The sequence below is a fragment of the Mobula hypostoma genome, chromosome 15, assembly GCF_963921235.1.
Source record: "Mobula hypostoma chromosome 15, sMobHyp1.1, whole genome shotgun sequence".
Taxonomy (NCBI): domain Eukaryota; kingdom Metazoa; phylum Chordata; class Chondrichthyes; order Myliobatiformes; family Myliobatidae; genus Mobula; species Mobula hypostoma.
Genome location: NC_086111.1, coordinates 73,846,793 through 73,870,731, shown reverse-complemented (window position 1 = coordinate 73,870,731; position 23,939 = coordinate 73,846,793). Strand labels below are relative to the sequence as shown.

At 48.0% G+C, this 23,939-nt stretch overlaps 1 protein-coding gene across 3 annotated transcripts in view; it reads right to left on the bottom strand.

Moving 5' to 3' along the window:
* The window catches only part of LOC134356976 (sodium- and chloride-dependent taurine transporter-like), a 63,535-nt gene extending 51,963 nt beyond the window's left edge, over window positions 1-11,572 (bottom strand). The window contains exons 1-3 of one of the 3 annotated variants that reach the window (XM_063068265.1): window positions 11,397-11,571; window positions 10,741-10,800; window positions 9,586-9,813 (exon numbers count right to left, since the gene is read on the bottom strand). In XM_063068265.1, coding sequence (XP_062924335.1) covers window positions 9,586-9,811 — 226 coding nt within the window. In that variant the 5' untranslated portion in view covers window positions 9,812-9,813; window positions 10,741-10,800; window positions 11,397-11,571. Of the gene's footprint in view, window positions 1-9,585; window positions 9,824-10,740; window positions 10,801-11,396 lie in introns of those variants that run through there. The other 2 variants (XM_063068266.1, XM_063068264.1) reach the window with 2 other exon arrangements.
* Between the last annotated feature and the right edge of the window lie 12,367 nt (window positions 11,573-23,939).

Here is a 23,939-nt window from a genome sequence, read left to right as displayed (position 1 = left end):
TAAAGGTTTAGTGGGGATTTTTGACCCCACTAGCCCTTGAATCCATAAGACACAGAAGCCAAATTAGACCATTCAGCCCATTGAGTATGCTCTGCTATCCCATCATGGCTAATTTATTATCCCTGCAACCTCCTGCCTGTAACCTTTGACACCATTAGTAATTAAGTACTTATCAACATTGGCTTTAAGCGTACCCAATGACTGATTCCTCAGCCGTCAGTGGCAATAAATTCCACAGACTCACCATTCTCTGGCTAAAGAAAATCCTGCTTATCCCTGTTCTGAAGGGATTAAGTACTGTGGGAAGCATTCTAACTGGTTGCATCATCGTGTGGTGTGGACAGGATCAGAAAAATCTGCAGATACTTGCAGGCTTAGTCAGCGGCTTGAGTCCCCCCAGCAACAAGGACAGCTTCAAAAGGCTATGGCAGCATCCATCATTAAGAACCCCTTCATCAGGGTCAGCCCAAAATATCGACCCTTCTTCTTTTCCATATATACTGCCTGACCTGCTGAGTTTTATGTGCGACACACTGAACTTCCAGTATCTGCAGCATCTTGCGTTTATAACCAATGAGGATAAAGGCGATGCAGAAAGCTAACCAATGGAAAATACAGGAAGGTGATCAAGGCTAACCAATAGTGACAAAGCAATGCAGAATGCTAACCAATAAGAACAAAACAATTCAGTAAGCTAACCAATAGGGATAAAGGAGATGCAGAAAGCTAACCAATGGGGATAAAGGATACTCAAGGATAACCAATGGTGGGAAAGGAAATACAGAGGCAAACCAATGAAGACCAAGGACACTCCAAAGCCAACCAATCATGATAAACCAGATACAGAAGGCTAGCCAATAGAGAGAAAGGTCACTCAGAAGGCTAACCAATAGTGGTAGTACTCAAAAGAAGATGTGCCAGTCTCTTACAAGAAAGGTTTGCAGGATGTTGGTGGGGAGAGCAGGGATAGGAATATCTCACCAGATCTGGCAATACGATATATATTCAATAAGCTGTACAGGACAGGATCAGGACCTTTAGGCCAAATAGCTCTACAAAAAGGCTTCACTGATGCATGCTGCCCATTCATGGGATGTCAATTCATTGCCCAGACTCTGATGTTTTGTGGGGTAGTTTAGAGTCAAATCGAGACTAGATAAAGAGGGCAGATTCCCTCCCTTGACGGCCACCAGGCAGCACCATGGGTTCTTAAACAATGATCTGGCAGGTAACAAAACGCTGAGGGTTTCAGGCACTCCACCATGGGAGAGGCATAGCCACACTGGAGAGGGCAGAGAAGTGTTACCTGAGGTGGAATGAGGGGCAACTTCACCCTGCCTGGAACACAGCAGGCTGGGGTGGGAGACGGAGTGGGGGAATGACCTGATTCTGCGAGGCCTAGTCCATGAGACACAGGAGCAAAATTAGACCATTTTGCCCATCAAGTCTGCGCCACCGTTTCATTATGGCTGACCCATTTCCTTCTCCGTCCATTTCCCCTGCCTTCTCCCTCCATTTCCCCTGCCTTCTCCCTCCATTTCCCCTGCCTTCTCCCTGACTAACCAAGAACCTATCGACCTCTGCTTTAAATATACCCAACAACTTGGTCTCCACAGCTGTCTGTCGCAATGAGTTTCAGATTCACCATCCTCTGGCTAAATTTCCTGCTGATCTCTGTTCTAAATGGACATCCCTCTATCCTGAGTGTGTGATAGACATACGTGGTTCCTGAATCAGAGGGTGCAGGTTCAGAAAATTGAAAACAGCCAACAGGTTTGGTTTGTCACCAAAGGCTCCAGCAACTTTCTTCAGATGTACCATGGAAGGCATTGTAACTGTTTGCAACACCGTCTGGTATGGAGAGAAAACACTGCAGAAAGTTGTAGACCGAGCAAGGTCCATCATGGTCACCGGCCTCTCCAGCAACAAGGACACTACCGAGAGACGGTGCCTCGAAAAGGCATCATCCACCATGAAGGACCCTCACATCCAGGACATACCCTCTCCTCACCACTACAACCAGGACATACACTCTCCTCACCACTACAACCAGGACATGCACTCTCCTCATCACCACAACCGAGAACATGCCCCCTCCTCATCACTACAACCAAGGAGGAGGTACAGAGACTGAGGACTCACACCTGAGTCAGTCATCGTTTTAAGACTGGCTTCTCCTCTTCCACCTTCCTGAATGGTTCATGAACCCATGGACACTGCCTCAGTATTTTTGTTTACTTTCTTGGGCACTGTTTATTTAATAATTATATATTTTTCTATTATAATTTATAATATATTTTACACATTGCAATGCAGTGCCGTCACAAAACAAATTTCACGAGGTATGCCAGTGATAGTAAACCCGACTTTGATTCTGGGGGAGAGAAAGGAAAACAATGTCTGCATTAAAAAAGAGATTAGGGCTCAGGGGGAAGGTTTGAGTCCAGCATGAGATGTGTGTGTCAATACAGGAAGGAAGCAGCAGCAGAGCAAGCAAATAGAATTGAAACCCATCGTGATGTGGAATTGGTTTGATCTGCTGCCTTTCCTCCACCACCCCACTCTTTCACAGACAACAGGTCTGTAGAAAGAGGGGAGAGAGAGTCAGAAAGTGCCAGGGTAGGAGGGACACCTCCTCACTTCTTCCAGAACACAATGAACAAGCCGAGAGATCGTGTTTACACTTCTGTATGTCTTCAAATACAGCTCCAGTTTCCACTTCACTTGGCCACATTAACTACTGTGCACGGAGCAATTGCTATCTCCTAGTGTGTTCCTGGGCCCTTTCCTTCGAGTTTGGTGGTCGAACAGAGGCGATGCAGTGAGGCATCATCACAAGAGATTCTGCAGCTGCTGGGAATCCAGAGCAACACACACAAAATGCTGGAGGAACTCAGCAGGCCAGGTAGCGTCTATGGACAGGAATAAACAGTCGACATTTCTGGCTGAGACCCTTCAACAGCCCCTCATTAAAACTCACAGACAGCACAGTAGTATAGAGGTTCGTCAAACAGTACTACAGCACTAGTGACTCAGGCTCAATTCCCACACTGTCTGTAAGGAGTTTGTATGTTCTCCCCATCACCACATCGGTTTCCTCCCACAGCCTGAAGACATACCGGTTAGGGTTAGTAAGTTATCGTGGTGGTTCCAGCACACCACCCAAGGGCGGTGGGGAAGAGGGGGAGGGAGAGGGAGAAAGGAAGCTGCAAGGATGTACGGCCGCGCAATAACTGAAATGCTATTGCGCACATAGCCTTTGTTGCCACACAGCTGAAATTTTTTTTATATAATGTTTCATTAAAATGCTGCTCAGTCTTCAAGCCATGTATAAATTTCCTGCTCAGAGCAAAGGCTAGTGTGAACAGCTGTAAAATAATCTCGAGGGAATGCTGCTGTTAAATAATCTTTTTAAAGCCAAGCCGACTGCTACCACTCATGTGGCTCCCTGGGGTGGTACATGACTATAACTGAGGGCTGGCTCGCTCACCCAACCCAGTCCCTTCCTCTGCAGTAACAGAGCCTCACTGGGCAAGTAGCCACGTCTGGTGGGTGTTAACCACTTCACCCATATTCTGACGTTTCCCAACTGCTGTTGTGTTGGGTACAGGAAACCACACCCTGCAGCAAGTCACCGGCTCACTGTAGCTCACTGATCACCACTCTTCAGCACTGACGTCGGTCACCAGGTTGCAACAGTCAAATTCATTCAAATTTATGTGGTATTAGTCGCTCCACACCAAACTAAACACGGGACACTTAGTGTGAGAGAAGCACTGTTCACTTTCTTTGCAATTGTCTGCAAGAAGATGCGTTAGACTCATCTTGAAGACTCTTAGGCACATGGAGGATAGAAAAATGGAGGTCATGTGGGAGGGAAAAAGTTAAGATTCATCTTAGAAAAGGTGAAAGGTCGGCTGAAGGGCTCGGACTGTGCCGTAATGTGCATGTTCTAAAACGTGGGTACAGTATGGGGGGGGGGGGTGCAGAGGACTTCTACATGCCGAGTGGTGGGTGTGTAAAACATGCTACCAGGGGTGGTGGTAGAGACAGATACATTAGGGACGTTAAAGAGACTCTCAGGTAGGCACACGGATAATAGAAACTGGAGGGCCATGTGGGAGGGAAGGGTTCGATTGATCTTAGAGTGGTTTAAAACTGCTGTACTCTACTGTTGTACCTTCTGTGTTCCACTGTGAGGGGCATAGTGATGAGATATGAGACGTTTGGAGGGAAGTACTGGGTGGACGTCAGGGGTGGGGGGTTTTTCAGAGAGTAGTGCCCTGTCATGAACAGTGGTAGAGGCAGCTAGTTTAGGAACATTTCAGAATCCAATCACTGCCAAATGTCATGACATTTGTAGTCTCTGAGGCAGCAGTAGAATTCAATATATAATGGAGAAAATAACTGCACTACAGTAAGCATATATTAAATAGTTACATTAAATAAGTCGTGTGGAAATAGAAATAAAAAAGTAGTGAGGCAGTGTTTGTGGACTCGGATGGCAGAGGGAAAGAACTGTTCCTGAACTGTTGAGTGTGTGCCTTCAGACACCCGTACCTCCTTCCAGCTGGTGGTAATGAGAAACAAAGCGTGTCCTGGGTGATGGGGGTCCTTAATGATGGACATCATCTTTCAGAGGCATCGCTCCTTGAAGCTGTTCTGGATTCTACGGAGGCTGGTGCCCATGATGGAGCTGACTTGAGTTTACAACTCTCTGCAGCTTACTTGGATCCTGTGCAGTGACCCCCCTCCCCTATACCAGACGATGATGCAGCCGATTAGAATACTCTCCGCAGTATGTCTGCAAAAATTAGCGAGTGTCTTTGGTGCAATACCAAATCTCCTCAAACTCCTGATGAAATATAGCCGTTGTTGTGCCTTCTTTGTAGCTGCATCGAGATGTGGAGTCCAGGACAGGTCCTCAGAGATACTGACACCCAGGAACTTGAAATTGTAAACTCATTCCACTTCTGATCCCTCTGTGAGGACTCATGGTAAGAGACTACTACACAGGGAGATGGTTCTGAGGGGAAAGATTTCTTCCAGAGAGTGGCTGATATACAGAATGTGCTGCCAGAGGAGGTGGAGGAATCAGACTCAGTTTAGACTGCTACTTCAATAGATGGGGCATAGAAGGGTAGAGTTTTAGTGTGGGCACGTGGGTTTAGTGTGTGTTGGGAGGCATGATCCGTAGTGGTTAGTGCAAACGCTTTACAGTGCCAGCTGTGAGATCGGGGTTCAGTTCCTGCCACCTGTAAGGAGTTTGTACGTCCCCCCCGTGACTGCGTGGGTTACCATCGGGTGCCCCGTTTCCTCCCACATTCCAAAGACGCACGGGTTAGGGTCATGCCACGCTGGTGCTAGCAGCATTGCAACACATGTGGGCTGTCACAGCAGGATCCTCACTAATTTGATTTGATGCAAAAGACGCTTTTCAAAGTTTAGTTGTACATAGGACAAATTAAGCCCATCATGAGATGAAATCACTGCACCGAAGAGATACTTAGACAGACATTAAAACTAGGCAAGGATACAGTCCTAATGAGGGGAAATTGGACTAGAGTAGATCAGAGGTTTCCAGCCTGGGGCTCACAGACCCCTGTGCTTCATGGTATTGGTCTATATCATAAAAAAGTTGGGAATTCCTATGTAGATGGACAAATAGAGGTCAGTAGGAAAGACAGTGGCCAAAGGGCCGCTTTTGTTGTATGGCTCTAAGGCTCTCTCACTCAATGTCAGCAAAGGAGGGTCTGTGAGGAACAGTTCAAAGATGGCTGGAAATTGAAGGCAACCAGCAGATAGGAAAGGCATTTGAATAGATCTGATTAGCCGGGTGTTTTGATAAGGACCTCACCACGTGAGCTGGGTACCCGGTGTCAGGCTCAACAGCGTCGTGTATTCATTGTCCACCTCAGTGGGCTGTATCTCATTCGGAGTTTCAGGAGATTCTAGCACATTCCTACAGATGTACGGTGGAGAGTATTCTGACTGGTTGCATCATCATCTGGTTCGGAGGCTCCAATGTATCGATCGGAAGAAGCTGCCGAGCATTGTAGACCCATCATGGGCACAATCCTCCCCACCGGTGGGGCCGTCTTCAAAAGGCGATGCCTCAGGGAGGCAGCATCCGTCACTGAGGACCCTCCCCACCCAGGACATGCCCTCTTCTCATTACTACCAGGAGGTACATGAGAGTGAAGACACACACTCAACCGTTCAGAAACAGCTTCTTTCCCTCCGCCAGCAGATTTCTGAACGGTCCATGAACACTCTCTCACTACTTTGCTATCTTTTTGCACTTTCAAAGACTTTTTAACAACTCATGTTCTGTGTTTTTTTATTTGCTTGAGCGCCCCATTATAGGAAAGATGCTGAGGCTTTGGAGTAGGACCAGAAGAGGTTTACCGGGATTCTGTCTGCATTAGAGACTGTGCTGTAGTGAGCGGTTGGACAAAGCTGGGTTTTTCCCTGTGCTGTGTTGTGCTGTTCATTGTTCTATTTTGTAATTGGTCTCCGTTTGCACGCTTGTTTTTGTCTGTCTTTATGTAGATTTTCAGATATTCTGCTGTATCCTTCTTTGCTGTGAATGCTGGTTAGAAAATGAATCTCAAGACACCTTGATAATAATTTACTTGGACTGTTCTTTGACTTCTGCGAGCAGAATATATTAGTAGGGTTGGTGTAAATGGGTGGTCGGGTCAGGTCAGTCCAGAGTTGATGGCCGGTAGGGACGGCTTCTGTGCTGAATCTCCCTACGACCAAAATGAGCTCCAGGGTTCAGAGTTCAGGTCCCTGCCATCAGCTCCCGACAATGCCCAGACCAAGTCATGTTCTTGATTTAACACGAGAGACACTTAATCCCAACAGCGTGACCTTAATTCTCCCCACTTTCTCTGAGAATTTGAATTTAACTCTTTTTGTGAAGTAAGTTGATATTTATTTTGCATCATTTCAGATTATGCATTTGATGATTTGCATAAAATTCAACAGGATGAACAGAGTTGTGTGCCAGAGAGATCACTACGTGAATGGACAGACCAGCAGATGTCACAGAGAAATAACCAGGGAGTGAGATTCGTTGAGGGAGCTCCTCCCGAGGCCTAGCACAGACACAATGGGCCAAATAACCTTCTTTGCAATAATTGGGAATTAGTAATCGGATCCCACGGAGCAAAGGAACAATCTAGGGAATGCATTTCAAATGGAAGAGTTACGTAGTAATTAGTGCAATCGCTTTTCAATGCCAGCAGTTGCTAATCGGGGTCAGTTCCCACCACTATCTGAAAGGAATCTGTATGTGAGCAGAGCAACAAACAAAGCAGCATCTTTGTCCATGCCGGGAGGATCCCTCACCTGAGCCCGTCCCGTCTCCCTCTGTTCTCGCTGTTAACATCGGGTAGGTGTCCCACGCCGCAGTTGTTGCTCTGCATTCCTCGGGCTCCTGGACCGATATTACTCGCCTCAGTGCTGAGCTCTGCAGCCATTGGCCTAGCTACCGGTTTTTTGTTGTTTACGATTTGGACAATTTGTCCTCTTTTTCAACAATTGGTCTTTGTGGTTCTCGAATTCCATTTACTTATTCATTGATCTAGTGATTGCGTTTCTGTGTTTTGTGGGCCAAGAAGACAAATCTCAAGGTTCTATGTGGTATATATTCGATATTAAATTTGAACTTTGCACTGTGACCACGTGAATTTCCTGCCACTGTCCGAAGCCGTAGGGGTGAGGGCTGGGGAGCGGTGGGCACGCTATGTTGGTGCCAGAAGCACAGTGTCACTTGTGGGCTGCCCCCAGCACAGCCTCAGACTGTGCTGTCGATTGACGCATTTCACTGTATGGTTTCAAGCTCGTCTCATCTTCTTCCCATATTTGGGTTAGTATTTTAATTGGTCACCTGGGTGTAAGTGGGTTTGATGCCGTGCACTATCTCAAAATAAATAAACAGAATGCTCAGCACAGGAAAAGCTTCAGTGTTTTTCTACACTAATACAATCACATCATGATCAAATTTTGTAGCGGCACAAAGATGCTCCTAGTTTGGGTGCTCGAGCAGTAGCCAGCAGTGGTTTATTCATTCAGATTGAGATTCCCCAGTGCAGACAAACCTCACACCCTCACCCCTGGTGGCAGCTCTGTAGTGCACTTAATATTTGGGTAGCATTGTAAATATATTGCTTGATTGTTTGTTTACATAACTCATTACAGGTTATATGTAAAAGTATGTGAATGGTATACGACATTACACCACCACATCATACGTACATGCCTCACCAAAGAGAAACCAAGTACACAAGTAAACCCGGCTCCCATGGGATATTTATATACTCAGAGATTCAGCCCTGACAACATCAAATTTGGGTGTGTGGGATCTCTGTCCCTGAAAGGTTTGATACCATCCGTGTGAATTTCTTTGTCCCAGCAAGGGTGTTTGTACATTCAGAGTTGCCTCCCACTGTAGATATGTAATTCAAAGGGAAGCATTGTCAACCCCAAATACTGAAATAAACAACGTGATTGTAACTACTGGAATTGTGTTGAATCACCTTTGATCATAAGTACTTTGAGTTTGGGAACTCCTGCTTGTCGTGATGAATAAAGACCACCAGAGTCAGTGGAGTCTCTCCGGTGACTCCAATCACAGTCACAACAGACGACTTCTGCCTTCCACCTGGTGTCAGAGATCAAACCGCTGTGTACCTGCTGCTGAAATCATCACCAGATCACAGGATCGATCAAGTGGTCAGCCAGCACCTTCTCCCCAGGGTGGAAGTGGCTAATAGAAGAGGGCATCATTTTAAGGTGTTTGGAGGAAAGATTGGGGTGAGGGGGGCAGATGTCAGAGGAAGGTATTTTTACACAGAGTGATGAGTGTGAGCGCGCACTGCCAGGGGTGTTGGGAGAGGCAGATACATTAGGCACATTTAAGAGATGGAAGGAAAACAGAGGGTTAAATAGGAGGGAAGGGTTAGATTGATTTTGGAGTAGGCTGACAGGTCACATCATCGTGACCCAAAGGGTCTGCACAGGCTTGTAATGTCCCACGTCCTAACGAGTCCACATCAGTGAGCACTCTCACCCAGTACTGGGGAGCGCAAGTGAAGGTTATGTAACAGTTATTGATAAGAATGTCTATCTCACTAACCAGGCAGTTACAGCGTTTGGAACCTCTTACCGTTGGGTAACTAGAGACACTAAGGCACAACAGCGGTCCCGAGATATTTGCAAATCCAGTTTAGCAACAACTCCAGAGAGAAGGCTTTAATTCACACAATGTGTCCGAGTGAGCACTGCCAGCAGAGATTGCTGGTACCAATATTTTAATTTCCAAATCTACCAATTAAAAATAGAACTGGCAGATTGCTGTAGGAAGCCTTGTCAATTCTTGATAGATGTCCAAGGAGATATTATGGAACAAGTTAAACAGCAACAAGATATTAATTCTACACGTGACATAATCACAAAGCCATATAAGGCAAAACTAAACACACTGTCCAAAGCCTCTTGTCTCCCGCCTACCTCCCGGTCGATGGAATCTCTCCCCAGTTAAGGTCTGGCCTAACCAGAAACGGGGGCTTCACTCACCTCCACCATTCTTGTAGCAGAGATACGGGAACCTCCAGACATTGCCAAGCCCGATGAAACCCCCGGCGACGGATAGAATGAAGTCGAGCTTGCTGGCCCATTTCTCCCGCTGGACCTTGCCATCTGCCTCGTCCTCTGGTCTTGTCCCAGGGCTCTTCCCAGGGGAGGGCTTCAGGATGTCTTTGTGAAAATCTTTTAAGCAATGCATCTTTTCACCCCGGGCCATTCCTGAGCTCATTCACACGGAAAGCATCCCGACACAGGCACACATACACACAGGGACACACACAAGTATGCACACGCACCAACACAGACACAGGTATGCATACACAGACACAGCAACGGGTATATACATACAGGGATACACACGCACACCCACAAACACAGGGGCACACACACATATAAACACACAGTGGTACACAGGCATGCGCACACACACACACACACACACGCAAAGACCAAGACATACATGTACACACACAAACACCCCCGTACACACAGACAAGCAAAGGCCAAGACACACATGTATACACACACAGACACATACACAGAGACAGGCAGACACACACACACACACACAGGAAAAGAAAGAGAAAGGGTCTAAATCAGTTATGTTAATCTCAAAATAAAAGAGCGAAATATGAGTCGGATTATAATCCGATGCCTCCCTCCCGGACCTCCCCCCCCCCCCAATCCCTGATCAATCCCAAAACACGGATCAATGTTCCCCACCCCGGCTCCCTCCCCCCACCGCCCCCTCCCCCTCAAACCGCCAGCCGAGCCAACCTCCATTTTACCTTCGCTTGAAGAAAGAATAACGCTCGCTTTCATTCCACCCCCGGCCGCTTCCAACCCGCCTCACCACCACCACCACTCCCCGGGGCGAAATGCAGACCCTTTGCCCAAGGAATGCGCCGATTTGCGGCGTCGCTTCCCGCTCGGTGCCCGGGAATTCTGTTCAACCTTTCTCTTTGCCTGCCCGCTTCAACCGCCCTCCCTTCTACACAAGACGCTTACAATCATTTCCCTGAAGTGCTGAGAGCGTGTTTGATTAAAATCTTTGTAAACGTTAATTTTTTTTCTCTCTCTTTGTTCTTTAATGTTTTCTTTAAACGATCAGAAAAATATAATATTCACTCCCAGGGCGATACCTACAGCTGTACAGGACTCGGAGAATAACGCCGCTTACTCGCTCCAGTACACTTGTCCGCCTTTCTGTTTGAGAGAATAACAAAAATAGAAAAAAGAACAAAAAAAGAGGGAGAGAGAGAGAGAGAGAGAAAGAGAGAGGGGGATACAGCAACGGGAAAGGAGCACACACAATCGCAAATAAACGCCCCAGAAGGCAGCTATCCTTTAATAGATTATTTTTGGATTAAATTCGTTTAAACATAGAGTGTTGCTTCGTTTTCAGGTGATTAAACGGGTGCGGGGAAAGATTCAGTGGCTGGTTATTCCTGGGTAATTCGTTTTAAATGATGATGTCTGGACCTCAAGTCTTTGTTCAGACGCTGGGCGATGCGTGTAGGGCTTCAACCGCCCAGCAGAAATTCGCCAAAAATATTCACATCAGATAAACCCGATTGTTTTATTTCCCCCCTGACGGGTAGAGCTTTGCTCGAGTTTGGGGTTGAGGGAGAATTTTGAAGGAAAACAGACCCCCCCTCCCCTTCACAACCCGCCCCCCACCCCCCGCCAGCGGGGATCTATCCGACCCGTTTATTCCCAAACCATTTTAAAACGATTCCGTGCTAAAATGTACCAACCGTCCCCCAAGGGTGTTTTTTTTTCGGTGGGATATTGTGGATTACCTGTAGCAGGGTGGTGCGGCGTGGGTGCTCCCTCAGTCGCGCACGGAGCGCTCTGTTAGTCCGCAATGAAATGAGGTCCCCGACTGACGAGTGATTTTCATTTATACGGGCCTGCTAAACTGTTCCTCCTCGCACAGCTTGGCTAACCTCCCGCAGACCGAGTGGAAAAAACCCAGAGCCGGCTTCCTCTTTGCGTCAGCGCGTAGATTGGCACTTGTGTGTGTGGGGAGGGTGGGGGGAGAGAGGGAGGGAGAGTAGCCCCGAGTCCCGGCAGCAGAGGGAGATCACACACCTCACACAGCACGGCTCCCTTCCCATCACTCCTCCTCCTCCCTCACGGCCGACCCCTCCGAAAGCCCCAGCTCAACTCCCCCTGATCCCAGCCCTCCACAACATCATCACACAGTCCTCTCCTCTCCGGGACAGCTTCTCCCACCAGGACATCATCACGCTGACACTGCTGTATTTCTGAGCTATGTTGACTCTTCTGTTGTATATCTTACCGTACATACTGTTTATTACACATTATTTTAATTTCCACATTCAGGTGGAGATGTAAAGATTTTTACTCCTCATGTATGTGAAGGATGTAAGAAATAAAGTCAATTCTACTGTCTTTTGCTCCTCCACTTCCATCCGAGCCCAACATCCCTCCATTCCTCACCGCTCCTCCTCCTCCTCCCTTCACCATTCCTCACCCCTCCTCCTCCCCTCACCTCTCCATTCCTCACTCCTCCTCCTCCTCCTCCTCCCCTCACCTCTCCATTCCTCACCCCTCCTCCTCCCCTCACCTCTCCATTCCTCACCGCTCCTCCTCCTCCTCCCCTCACCTTTCCATTCCTCACCGCTCCTCCTCCTCCTCCCCTCTCCATTCCTCACCGCTCCTCCTCCTCCTCCCCTCACCTTTCCATTCCTCACCGCTCCTCCTCCTCCTCCCCTCACCATTCCTCACCCTTCCTCCTCTTCCTCCCCTCACCTTTCCATTCCCCACCGCTCCTCCTCCTCCTCCCCTCACCATTCCTCACCCTTCCTCCTCTTCCTCCCCTCACCTTTCCATTCCTCACCCCTCCTCCTCCCCTCACCTCTCCACTCCTCACCCCTCCTCCTCCTCCTCCCTCACCTCTCCTCACCCCTCCTCCTCTCCTCACCTCTCCATTCCTCACCCCTCTTCCTCCTCCCTTCACCCTTCCATTCCTCACCACTCCCTCTCCCCTCACCACTCCTCCTCCCCTCACCCCTTCTCCGCCTCCCCACCTCCATTCCTCAACCCTCACCCCAACTCCACCTCAATTTGACCTCCACGTCCTTACCTCGTCACCCATCATCCCTCTCTTCAACCTCCTCCTATCTTCGTCACCCCTCAACCCTAGCAAGCCTCTCCTCTTCATTCCCACCTTCTCACACCTCTGCCACCTATTACTCTGTTCATCCCGCCATCCTCCCCTAGCCACTGTTCCTCACCCACAGGGCTACCCCACCTCCTCTTCCCCTACCTCCTACCCATAATATCCCTCTTCTACCCACACCTCTCTGTCCCACAACCCTTCCTCCCCTCATCCCACAACCACTTCACCTTCTCCCCTCTCCCTATACCCCTCCCTTCTCTATCCCTCTCCCCTCCCTTTCCTTATCTCCCTCCCCTCTCCCAGTCCCCTTCTTCTTTCCCTGTTCCCTTCTTCCTTCCCCTTCCCCTATCCCTCTCCCCTCTCCTCACCCATTCCCTTCTCCTCAACCCTTCTCCCTATCCCACTCCCCTCTCTGCCCCTCCCCTCTCCTCACCCTCTCCCCTCCCCACCCCTCATGCCCTCCGCTCTCCTCACCCCTCCCCGCTCCTCACCCCTCCGCTCTCCTCACCCCTCCCCGCTCCTCACCCCTCCGCTCTCCTCACCCCTCCCCGCTCCTCACCCCTCTGCTCTCCTCACCCCTCATGCCCTCCCCGCTCCTCACCCCTCCGAAGCTGCTGTCTGACTTGCTGATGTTCCTCATGAATTTCCTGAAATGCCCCTGTGTAATTACACTGGGCCCCAGGGGTCACGTTCTGACCTGAGAACTGAGAGGATGACAGATCCGTACACCCACTCCCCAGGCACCAAGGATCACAGTCCCGAGATACAGTGATTCTTCCCCACCCCGCCCCCCCGTATGTAGGTAAAATGGAGCTTTGTGGGAGCTGCTTCCCTCTGCAGGTCCTCCTTGGGTAAGGTGTAGTACCAGTTTAGCCACCGCCCAGAAGAAGACAATGGCAAACGACTTCTGTAGAAAAATTGCCAAGAAAGTCACACTGAGTAGGTGAAGGCTCAGCTCAATACTGGGTTGGAGGGCCTGAACTTTGCTGTAATGGTCTATAAGGACCAGCTGTGAGAGATGGAACAGAGATACAGGGGAAGGATAGTCAACTACACACACTTACTGACACTGTGTACGGTTCTGCCAGCAATAGTCGTGTGATTGGTGAATTTGTGGATGGTGCTCGAGCTGTGCCTAGCCACGTAGCCGTGTACAGAGAGAGGAGAGCAGCAGGCTGAGCACGTATTCGTGAGCTTCACCTATCCTGACACTCTCCTCCAGAGCACAGGATCACAGAGCCTCTGGTCACTGCCTCAGCCAGCTCCATCACAGGCAGTAGCCTCTCCACCGTTACGGACCTCTTCAATAGGACGGTGCCTCATCCAGCACCCAGCACATGCCCTCTTCCCATTCCTACCAACAGGGAGGATAGATAGGATAGAGGCTTCCCCTCTGCCATCCGGTTTCTGAATGGACATTGAACCCATGAACACTACCTTACTGTTCTGCTATCTTTTATTTTTGTGTATTTCTTTTTGTAACTGACTATGATTTTTATGGTGAGTAGGTTGGTCACTCAAAGACAAAGGTGGGAATCGATGGCTGGAGCCTGAGAAAATGGGCGAGGCACTAAACGAGTGCGTTGCGTTGGAACTCACCAATCAGAGGACACGGATGGTAGTGAGATCGGACGAGTGGTCTGCTGGTATCAATAACAAGAAGAACAATGTGCTCGGTTTGAAGAGCCTCGACTCGTTATAGGAAGGATGTGGAAGCTTTAGAGAGGGTGCAGAGGAGATTTACCAGGATGGTGCCTGGGTTAGAGAGCATGTCTTATAAGGATGGGTTGAGCGAGCTAGGCCTTTTCCTTTTGGAGCGAAGGAGGATGAGAGGCGACTTGATTGAGGTGTATAAGATGATAAGAGACAAGAGATAGAGTGGACAGCCAGAGACGTTAGTGTAATGCTTCACAGCGCATTAATCTGGGTTCAATTCCCAGTACTGCTTGTAAGGAGTTTGTATGTTCTCCCTGCAACCGCATGGGTTTCTTCCAAGTGCTCTGCTTTCCTCCCACACTCCAAAGGCAGGGTTAGGGTTAGTTAGTTGTTGGCATGCTACATTGGCACCAGAAGTGTGGCACTTGCAGGCTGCCCCCAGCGCATCCTCGGACTGTTGTTTGTTGACGCAAAATGGCACATTTCACTGTATGTTTCGATATACGTGCAACAAAAAAAATCTAATCATTGGAAGTTCTTTAGTCTTTCGTCAGTTTATGGAGGAAAGTTTTGCAGACGACACAAAGCTGGGTGGTAATGTGAAATGTGAGGAGGATGTTATGAGAATGCAGGGTGATTTGGATAGGTTGGGTGAGTGGGCAGATGCATGGCAGATGCAGTTTAACGTGGATAAGTGTGAGGTTATCCACTTTGGTGGCAAGAACAGGAAGGCAGATTACTATCTGAATGGTGTCAAGTTAGGAAAAGGGGAAGCACAACGAGATCTAGGTGTCCTTGTTCATCAGTCACTGAAAGTAAGCATGCAGGTACAGCAGGCAGTGAAGAAAGCTAATGGCATGCTGGCCTTCATAACAAGGGGAGTTGAGTATAGGAGCAAAGAGATCCTTTTGCAGTTATACAGTGCCCTGGTGAGACCACACCTGGAGTATTGTGTGCAGTTTTGGTCTCCAAATTTGAGGAAGGACATTCTTGCTATTGAGGGAGTGCAGCGTAGGTTCACGAGGTTAATTCCCAGGATGGTGGGGCTATCATATGTTGAAAGATTGGAGGGACTGGGCTTGTATACAGTGGAATTTAGAAGGATGAGAGGGGATCTGATTGAAACATATAAGATTATTAAGGGATTGGACACGCTGCAGGCAGGAAGCATGTTCCCGCCAATGGGTGAGTCCAGAACCAGAGGCCACAGTTTAAGAATAAGGGGTAGGCCATTTAGAATGGAGTTGAGGAAAAACTTTTACACCCAGAGAGTGGTGGATTTGTGGAATGTTCTGCCCCAGAAGGCAAGTCTCTGGATGCTTTCAAAAAAGAGTTAGATAGAGCTCTTAAAGATAGTGGAGTCAAAGGATACAGGGAGAAGGCAGGAACGGGGTACTGATTGTGGATGATCAGCCATGATCACAGTGAATGGGGGTGCTGGCTCGAAGGGCCGAATGGCCTACTCCTGCACCTATTGTCTATTGAGAGATGTCAGAAGTAGGTTTTTTACACACAGAGTGGTGGGTGCATGGAATGAGCTGCCAGAGGTAGTAGTGGTAGAGACAGATACATTAGGGGCATGGATTAGAGAAATGGCGGGCTATGTGGGAGGGAAGGGTTAGATTGGTCATAGAGTAGGTTATACAGATCAGCACAACACCGTGGGCTAAAGGGTCCATATTGTGCTGAACAGTTCTACGGTCTGGTTTGTATTCATTAAGGTGGATAAGCCCCCACAAAGAATCCAATGTTAGAACATAAAACATAGACCAGGAACAGGCTCTTCGGCCCACAATGTTGTGCTGAACCAATTAAATTAGTAATCAAATGGCCAGCTAATCTCTTCTGCCCACCCAATGTCCACATCCTTCCATTTTCCTCACATTCATGTACCTATCTAAATGTCACTTCAAAGTACCTAATGTATCTGCCTCTACCGCCACCCCACGTCTTACCAACCAAGCACCCACCATGCTCTGTGTAAAAAACTTGCCCCTCACATCTCCTTTGAAATTACCCGCTCACCTTAAATGCTTGCCTCTTGTATTAGACATTTCAATCCTGGGAAAAAGATATTGTCTGTCTACTCTAACAGTGCTTCTCATAATCTTAGACACCTCTAACACTTCACCCCTCAGCCCCCTCAAAGTTATTGAGAGAGGTAAGAAAGGAGATTTTGAAGCCTTGAAAAAGAACTTTGTATATTCTTTAGTCACAGGAGAATAACCAACATTGTTTCCCTGTTTAAGACAGAATAGTAGAAACTATAGGGCGGTGGGGTGGAGATACGTCTCTACCAAAGGAGGTGTAAGGTGCTCCTTCCCTTCACTAGCCTGCAGGTCACCCTTGGACAAGGTGTAGTACCTGCTTAGCCCCCTGATCAGGGTCACGCGATGCCATGGGAGCAGGTGGTGGATGGTCGTATGAGCAGCTGGTGCATATCACAGGTCCTGGTTATGTGACCACTGATGCCAGGCAGACAATCTCCGAAGAGTATCGATAATGGCTGGGGTCACCAGTCTTGTAAAGACACTGCCCAGAAGAAGGCAATGGCAAACCACTTCTGTAGAAAAAATTGCCAAGAACAATCATGGTCATTGACAGACCATAATCACCCATGTCATGAAAAGGCCATGATCACCCACGTCATACAACACAGCACACAATGAACCACCATAATCACCCACGTCATACAACATGGCACACAATGAATGAATAAGCTGACATTCATCAGGATGTGTTAGGCTGATAAACTCCATGTCATTGTTGGTGAAATTATTGGTGAAGACTTTTAGGGATAGGACTTGTCACATCTGAAACACAAAGACCTTTGTCCAAATTTCACTTTAATCAAACATTTTATAAAAGAAAATTCCCACTTCATGGCAACAGAGGCTATGTGCATGGGAGCATTTCAGTTACTGTGTGACCACGCACCTGCACAGCTTACAGGGAAAGTACTTTTGTCTATGTCAGTACATAGTCAGCATGGGTCATGTCTTACAAACTTGATGGAGATTTTTGAGGAGGTGACGGAGATAATCGATGAGGGTAGGGCAATGGACTCCAGCAAAGCTTTAGACAAAATTCCCCATGGTAAGCTGTCAGAAGATTAAGGGGATTCATAGAGACTCAGAACATAGAGCACTACAGCCCAGAAACAGGCCCTTCAGCCCATCTAGTCCATGCCGGACTGTTATTCTGCCTAGTCCCACCTTCATACCCATCTACATACTTATTTGGAGTAAGAGACCTCGAGCTTGTGTGCGCGCGCGCGCGGGGGTGGGTGGGGGCTTGTTTGCTGCTGTTGATTGTCACTTGGTAAGTTCTGTTTTGTTGTGTTCTCTGTTTTTCTGCCTTTCATCGTGGGCATGCTATGTTGTCACTGGAATGTGTGGTAACACTTGCAGGCTGCCCCCGACACAGGTTTAGGTTGTGTTGGTTGTTACCGCAAGCGACGCACTTCACTGTGTGTTTCGATGTACATGTGATCAATAAATCTGAATCATTAGTGTTCCAAAGACAAGTTAAAGGAAAGAGGACTACAAGAGGAAAGAAAAGACTCAAAGATCTGTGGAGTGTAGTTGTGGACACCAGCACAGACCGCAAATGTTTGGTGTTACATGCTAAACAGAATACGTATCAGTCCGAACAAACAGGCTCTCACCTCTCGTTTGCTCCCTCTTCATGTCTCCTGCTGCCTCTACGTGGCAGTGAAGAAACAAATCTTATTCCCGCGGAGAACTTGACTGTCCCGCATTCTAATACGCCCTCTGACAGCCATTCTACATAAATTTGTATCACACTAACATCTTGGCAGTGCAAAAAGTCAGGTCTGTGGGAAACCTTCTCTGATTGGCGAAGTGGAGGTGTGTTGTCAGAGGCATTGTGTTGTCAGAGATCCCTTGCCCCTCCAGTTCCTAGACCAGCTGTGGGACCAATGGGCTGGCAGGAAAGGATCGTGCTGAGGGGGTGGTATTGTGGAACAGACCACCTCACCTGGCGGTGGACACCACCTCGTGCCTGGAGGGCACTTCCAAACAGCTCCCTCCCTGACTCATGGTAGCTGCTCTCCTCAGCCCAGGAGGAGACAAGCATTTTTTCCTCACATGCTGGCACTTTGCCAGTCTCCAATCTGTTCCCACTCCCTCTTCCCTTCCTTATTGTTTGTTTCAGAGTTCATCCAGTCCCTTCAGGAAGTTCCTGTTGAATCCACACCCACTGCCCCTTCTGAGAAGGCATTCCAGATCAGAACAGGGAAACATCCTCTCCGACCTTCTGGTACCAATCGCCCTGTTCCCATGTCCTTTGATCACCCGCCTTCATGCCCTTTGAAACTATCTCTCCTCATTCTCTTTATTCCCCCCTCCATGGCTTTGAACACCTCGTTACCATCTCCTCTTAATCTTCTGCCTCAGAAACTCTTTCCTTCACTCCGCGTAACTGAAGGCCCTCATCACTGTCCCCATCCTGACCAGTCTCCTCTGCTCCCCACTCCACGGTCTCTCTCTAAAAATAAACCATTTTTCAGATTTGTAGGGATTGTTGGGGGACAGAGTGGGGAGTTAGGGTTCAGGGACAGGGATGAGAGGGGTCAGAGGTCAGGCTGAATCCAGGTCAGAGTGCTCCGATGTCGAAGGCTAGTCTCTGTGGTTGGATGTCATGCCGGCTGGAGTTGTGGTCAAAGACCAGCAAGGACTACGGTTGATGACAGCCTCAGATTTGCGAGATCTCCAAGCTTGGCAGGTCCTGGGATTGGAAGTCCTAGTGGGCAGATGGCAGGACGGCTGGTGAACCTCTGGGTTGACATCTGAAGCCTGGAGTTCGAGGTCCCATCATCAGCAAGTCCTGGGCTCGACAACAAAGATCGAAGATCAAAGATGGCGAGTCTGAAGTTGGAACCCAATGGCTGAAGACCTGTGTCTGAGAGGCCACTGGGGAAGTCAGAGGCCTGGCGGTCAGAATCCTGGAAGACCTGTCTGTGAGAGTGAGTGGGTGGGAGGGGAAAGGGGCTTGTTCTGAGCTGTGGTTTTGTTTTCTGCTGAACACTGTGGGCACTGGTTCACACTGGAATACCTGCCGACACCAGCAGGCTGCCCTCAGCACGTCCTTAGGATGTGTTGGTGTTTAATGCAAATGACACAATACTCTGTGCGTTTCCATGTACGTGTGATAAATAAATCAATCAGGATTTAGAGGCCAGTATGGTCCAGATGATGCGTTGATATGGGAGGTCAGTATGGTCTAGACGAGGTGTTGATATGGGAGGTCAGTATGGTCCAGATGATGCGTTGATATGGGAGGTCAGTATGGTCTAGACGAGGTGTTGATATGAGAGGTCAGTATGGTCCAGATGATGTGTTGATATGGGAGGTCAGTATGGTCTAGACGAGGTGTTGACATAAGAGATCAGTATGGTCTAGACGAGGTATTGAAATGGGAGGTCAGTATGGTCTAGACGAGGTATTGAAATGGGAGGTCAGTATGGTCCAGATGATGTGTTGATATGGGAGGTCAGTATGGTCTAGATGAGGTATTGAAATGGGAGGTCAGTATGGTCCAGATGATGCGTTGATATGGGAGGTCAGTATGGTCTAGACGAGGTATTGAAATGGGAGGTCAGTATGGTCTAGATGAGGTATTGAAATGGGAGGTCAGTATGGTCTAGACGAGGTATTGAAATGGGAGGTCAGTATGGTCCAGATGATGCGTTGATATGGGAGGTCAGTATGGTCTAGACGAGGTATTGAAATGGGTGGTCAGTATGGTCTAGACGAGGTGTTGATATGGGAGGTCAGTACGGTCCAGATGATGTGTTGATATGGGAGGTCAGTATGGTCTAGACGAGGTGTTGACATAAGAGATCAGTATGGTCTAGACGAGGTATTGAAATGGGAGGTCAGTATGGTCTAGACGAGGTATTGAAATGGGAGGTCAGTATGGTCCAGATGATGTGTTGATATGGGAGGTCAGTATGGTCTAGATGAGGTATTGAAATGGGAGGTCAGTATGGTCCAGATGATGCGTTGATATGGGAGGTCAGTATGGTCTAGACGAGGTATTGAAATGGGAGGTCAGTATGGTCTAGACGAGGTGTTGATATGGGAGGTCAGTATGGTCCAGATGATGTGTTGATATGGGAGGTCAGTATGGTCTAGATGAGGTATTGAAATGGGAGGTCAGTATGGTCTAGATGAGGTATTGAAATGGGAGGTCAGTATGGTCTAGATGAGGTATTGAAATGGGAGGTCAGTATGGTCTAGACGAGGTGTTGATATGGGAGGTCAGTATGGTCTAGACGAGGTGTTGATATGAGAGGTCAGTATGGTCTAGACGAGGTGTTGATATGGGAGGTCAGTATGGTCTAGACGAGGTGTTGATATGGGAGGTCAGTATGGTCCAGATGATGTGTTGATATGGGAGGTCAGTATGGTCTAGACGAGGTGTTGATATGAGAGGTCAGTATGGTCTAGACGAGGTGTTGATATGGGAGGTCAGTATGGTCTAGACGAGGTGTTGATATGGGAGGTCAGTATGGTCCAGATGATGTGTTGATATGGGAGGTCAGTATGGTCTAGACGAGGTGTTGACATAGGAGATCAGTATGGTCTAGACGAGGTATTGAAATGGGAGGGCAATATGGTCTAGACGAGGTGTTGATATGGGAGGTCAGTATGGTCCAGATGATGTGTTGATATGGGAGGTTAGTATGGTCTAGACGAGGTATTGATATGGGAGGTCAGTATGGTCTAGATGAGGTATTGAAATGGGAGGTCAGTATGGTCTAGACGAGGTATTGAAATGGGAGGTCAGTATGGTCCAGATGATGCGTTGATATGGGAGGTCAGTATGGTCTAGACGAGGTATTGAAATGGGAGGTCAGTATGGTCTAGACGAGGTGTTGATATGGGAGGTCAGTATGGTCCAGATGATGTGTTGATATGGGAGGTCAGTATGGTCTAGATGAGGTATTGAAATGGGAGGTCAGTATGGTCTAGATGAGGTATTGAAATGGGAGGTCGGTATGGTCTAGATGAGGTATTGAAATGGGAGGTCAGTATGGTCTAGACGAGGTGTTGATATGGGAGGTCAGTATGGTCTAGACGAGGTGTTGATATGAGAGGTCAGTATGGTCTAGACGAGGTGTTGATATGGGAGGTCAGTATGGTCTAGACGAGGTGTTGATATGGGAGGTCAGTATGGTCCAGATGATGTGTTGATATGGGAGGTCAGTATGGTCTAGACGAGGTGTTGACATAGGAGATCAGTATGGTCTAGACGAGGTATTGAAATGGGAGGTCAATATGGTCTAGACGAGGTATTGAAATGGGAGGTCAGTATGGTCTAGACGAGGTATTGAAATGGGAGGTCAGTATGGTCCAGATGATGTGTTGATATGGGAGGTCAGTATGGTCTAGATGAGGTATTGAAATGGGAGGTCAGTATGGTCCAGATAATGCATTGATGTGGGAGGTCAGTATGGTCTAGACGAGGTATTGAAATGGGAGGTCAGTATGGTCTAGACGAGGTGTTGATATGGGAGGTCAGTATGGTCCAGATGATGTGTTGATATGGGAGGTCAGTATGGTCTAGACGAGGTGTTGATATGAGAGGTCAGTATGGTCTAGCCGAGGTGTTGATATGGGGGTCAGTATGGTCTAGACGAGGTGTTGATATGGGAGGTCAGTATGGTCCAGATGACGTGTTGATATGGGAGGTCAGTATGGTCTAGATGAGGTGTTGACATAGGAGATCAGTATGGTCTAGACGAGGTATTGAAATGGGAGGTCAATATGGTCTAGACGAGGTGTTGATATGTGAGGTCAGTATGGTCCAGATGATGTGTTGATATGGGAGGTCAGTATGGTCTAGACGAGGTATTGATATGGGAGGTCAGTATGGTCTAGATGAGGTATTGAAATGGGAGGTCAGTATGGTCTAGATGAGGTATTGAAATGGGAGGTCAGTATGGTCTAGATGAGGTATTGAAATGGGAGGTCAGTATGGTCTAGACGAGGTGTTGATATGGGAGGTCAGTATGGTCCAGATGATGTGTTGATATGGGAGGTCAGTATGGTCTAGACGAGGTGTTGACATAGGAGATCAGTATGGTCTAGACGAGGTATTGAAATGGGAGGTCAATATGGTCTAGACGAGGTATTGAAATGGGAGGTCAGTATGGTCTAGACGAGGTATTGAAATGGGAGGTCAGTATGGTCCAGATGATGTGTTGATATGGGAGGTCAGTATGGTCTAGATGAGGTATTGAAATGGGAGGTCAGTATGGTCCAGATAATGCATTGATGTGGGAGGTCAGTATGGTCTAGACGAGGTATTGAAATGGGAGGTCAGTATGGTCTAGACGAGGTGTTGATATGGGAGGTCAGTATGGTCCAGATGATGTGTTGATATGGGAGGTCAGTATGGTCTAGACGAGGTGTTGATATGAGAGGTCAGTATGGTCTAGCCGAGGTGTTGATATGGGGGTCAGTATGGTCTAGACGAGGTGTTGATATGGGAGGTCAGTATGGTCCAGATGACGTGTTGATATGGGAGGTCAGTATGGTCTAGATGAGGTGTTGACATAGGAGATCAGTATGGTCTAGACGAGGTATTGAAATGGGAGGTCAATATGGTCTAGACGAGGTGTTGATATGTGAGGTCAGTATGGTCCAGATGATGTGTTGATATGGGAGGTCAGTATGGTCTAGACGAGGTATTGATATGGGAGGTCAGTATGGTCTAGATGAGGTATTGAAATGGGAGGTCAGTATGGTCTAGATGAGGTATTGAAATGGGAGGTCAGTATGGTCTAGATGAGGTATTGAAATGGGAGGTCAGTATGGTCTAGACGAGGTGTTGATATGGGAGGTCAGTATGGTCTAGACGAGGTGTTGATATGAGAGGTCAGTATGGTCTAGACGAGGTGTTGATATGGGAGGTCAGTATGGTCTAGACGAGGTGTTGATATGGGAGGTCAGTATGGTCCAGATGATGTGTTGATATGGGAGGTCAGTATGGTCTAGATGAGGTGTTGACATAGGAGATCAGTATGGTCTAGACGAGGTATTGAAATGGGAGGTCAATATGGTCTAGACGAGGTGTTGATATGGGAGGTCAGTATGGTCCAGATGATGTGTTGATATGGGAGGTCAGTATGGTCTAGATGAGGTATTGAAATGGGAGGTCAGTATGGTCTAGATGAGGTATTGAAATGGGAGGTCAGTATGGTCTAGATGAGGTATTGAAATGGGGGGTCAGTATGGTCTAGACGAGGTGTTGATATGGGAGGTCAGTATGGTCTAGACGAGGTGTTGATATGAGAGGTCAGTATGGTCTAGACGAGGTGTTGATATGGGAGGTCAGTATGGTCTAGACGAGGTGTTGATATGGGAGGTCAGTATGGTCCAGATGATGTGTTGATATGGGAGGTCAGTATGGTCTAGACGAGGTGTTGACATAGGAGATCAGTATGGTCTAGACGAGGTATTGAAATGGGAGGTCAATATGGTCTAGACAAGGTGTTGATATGGGAGGTCAG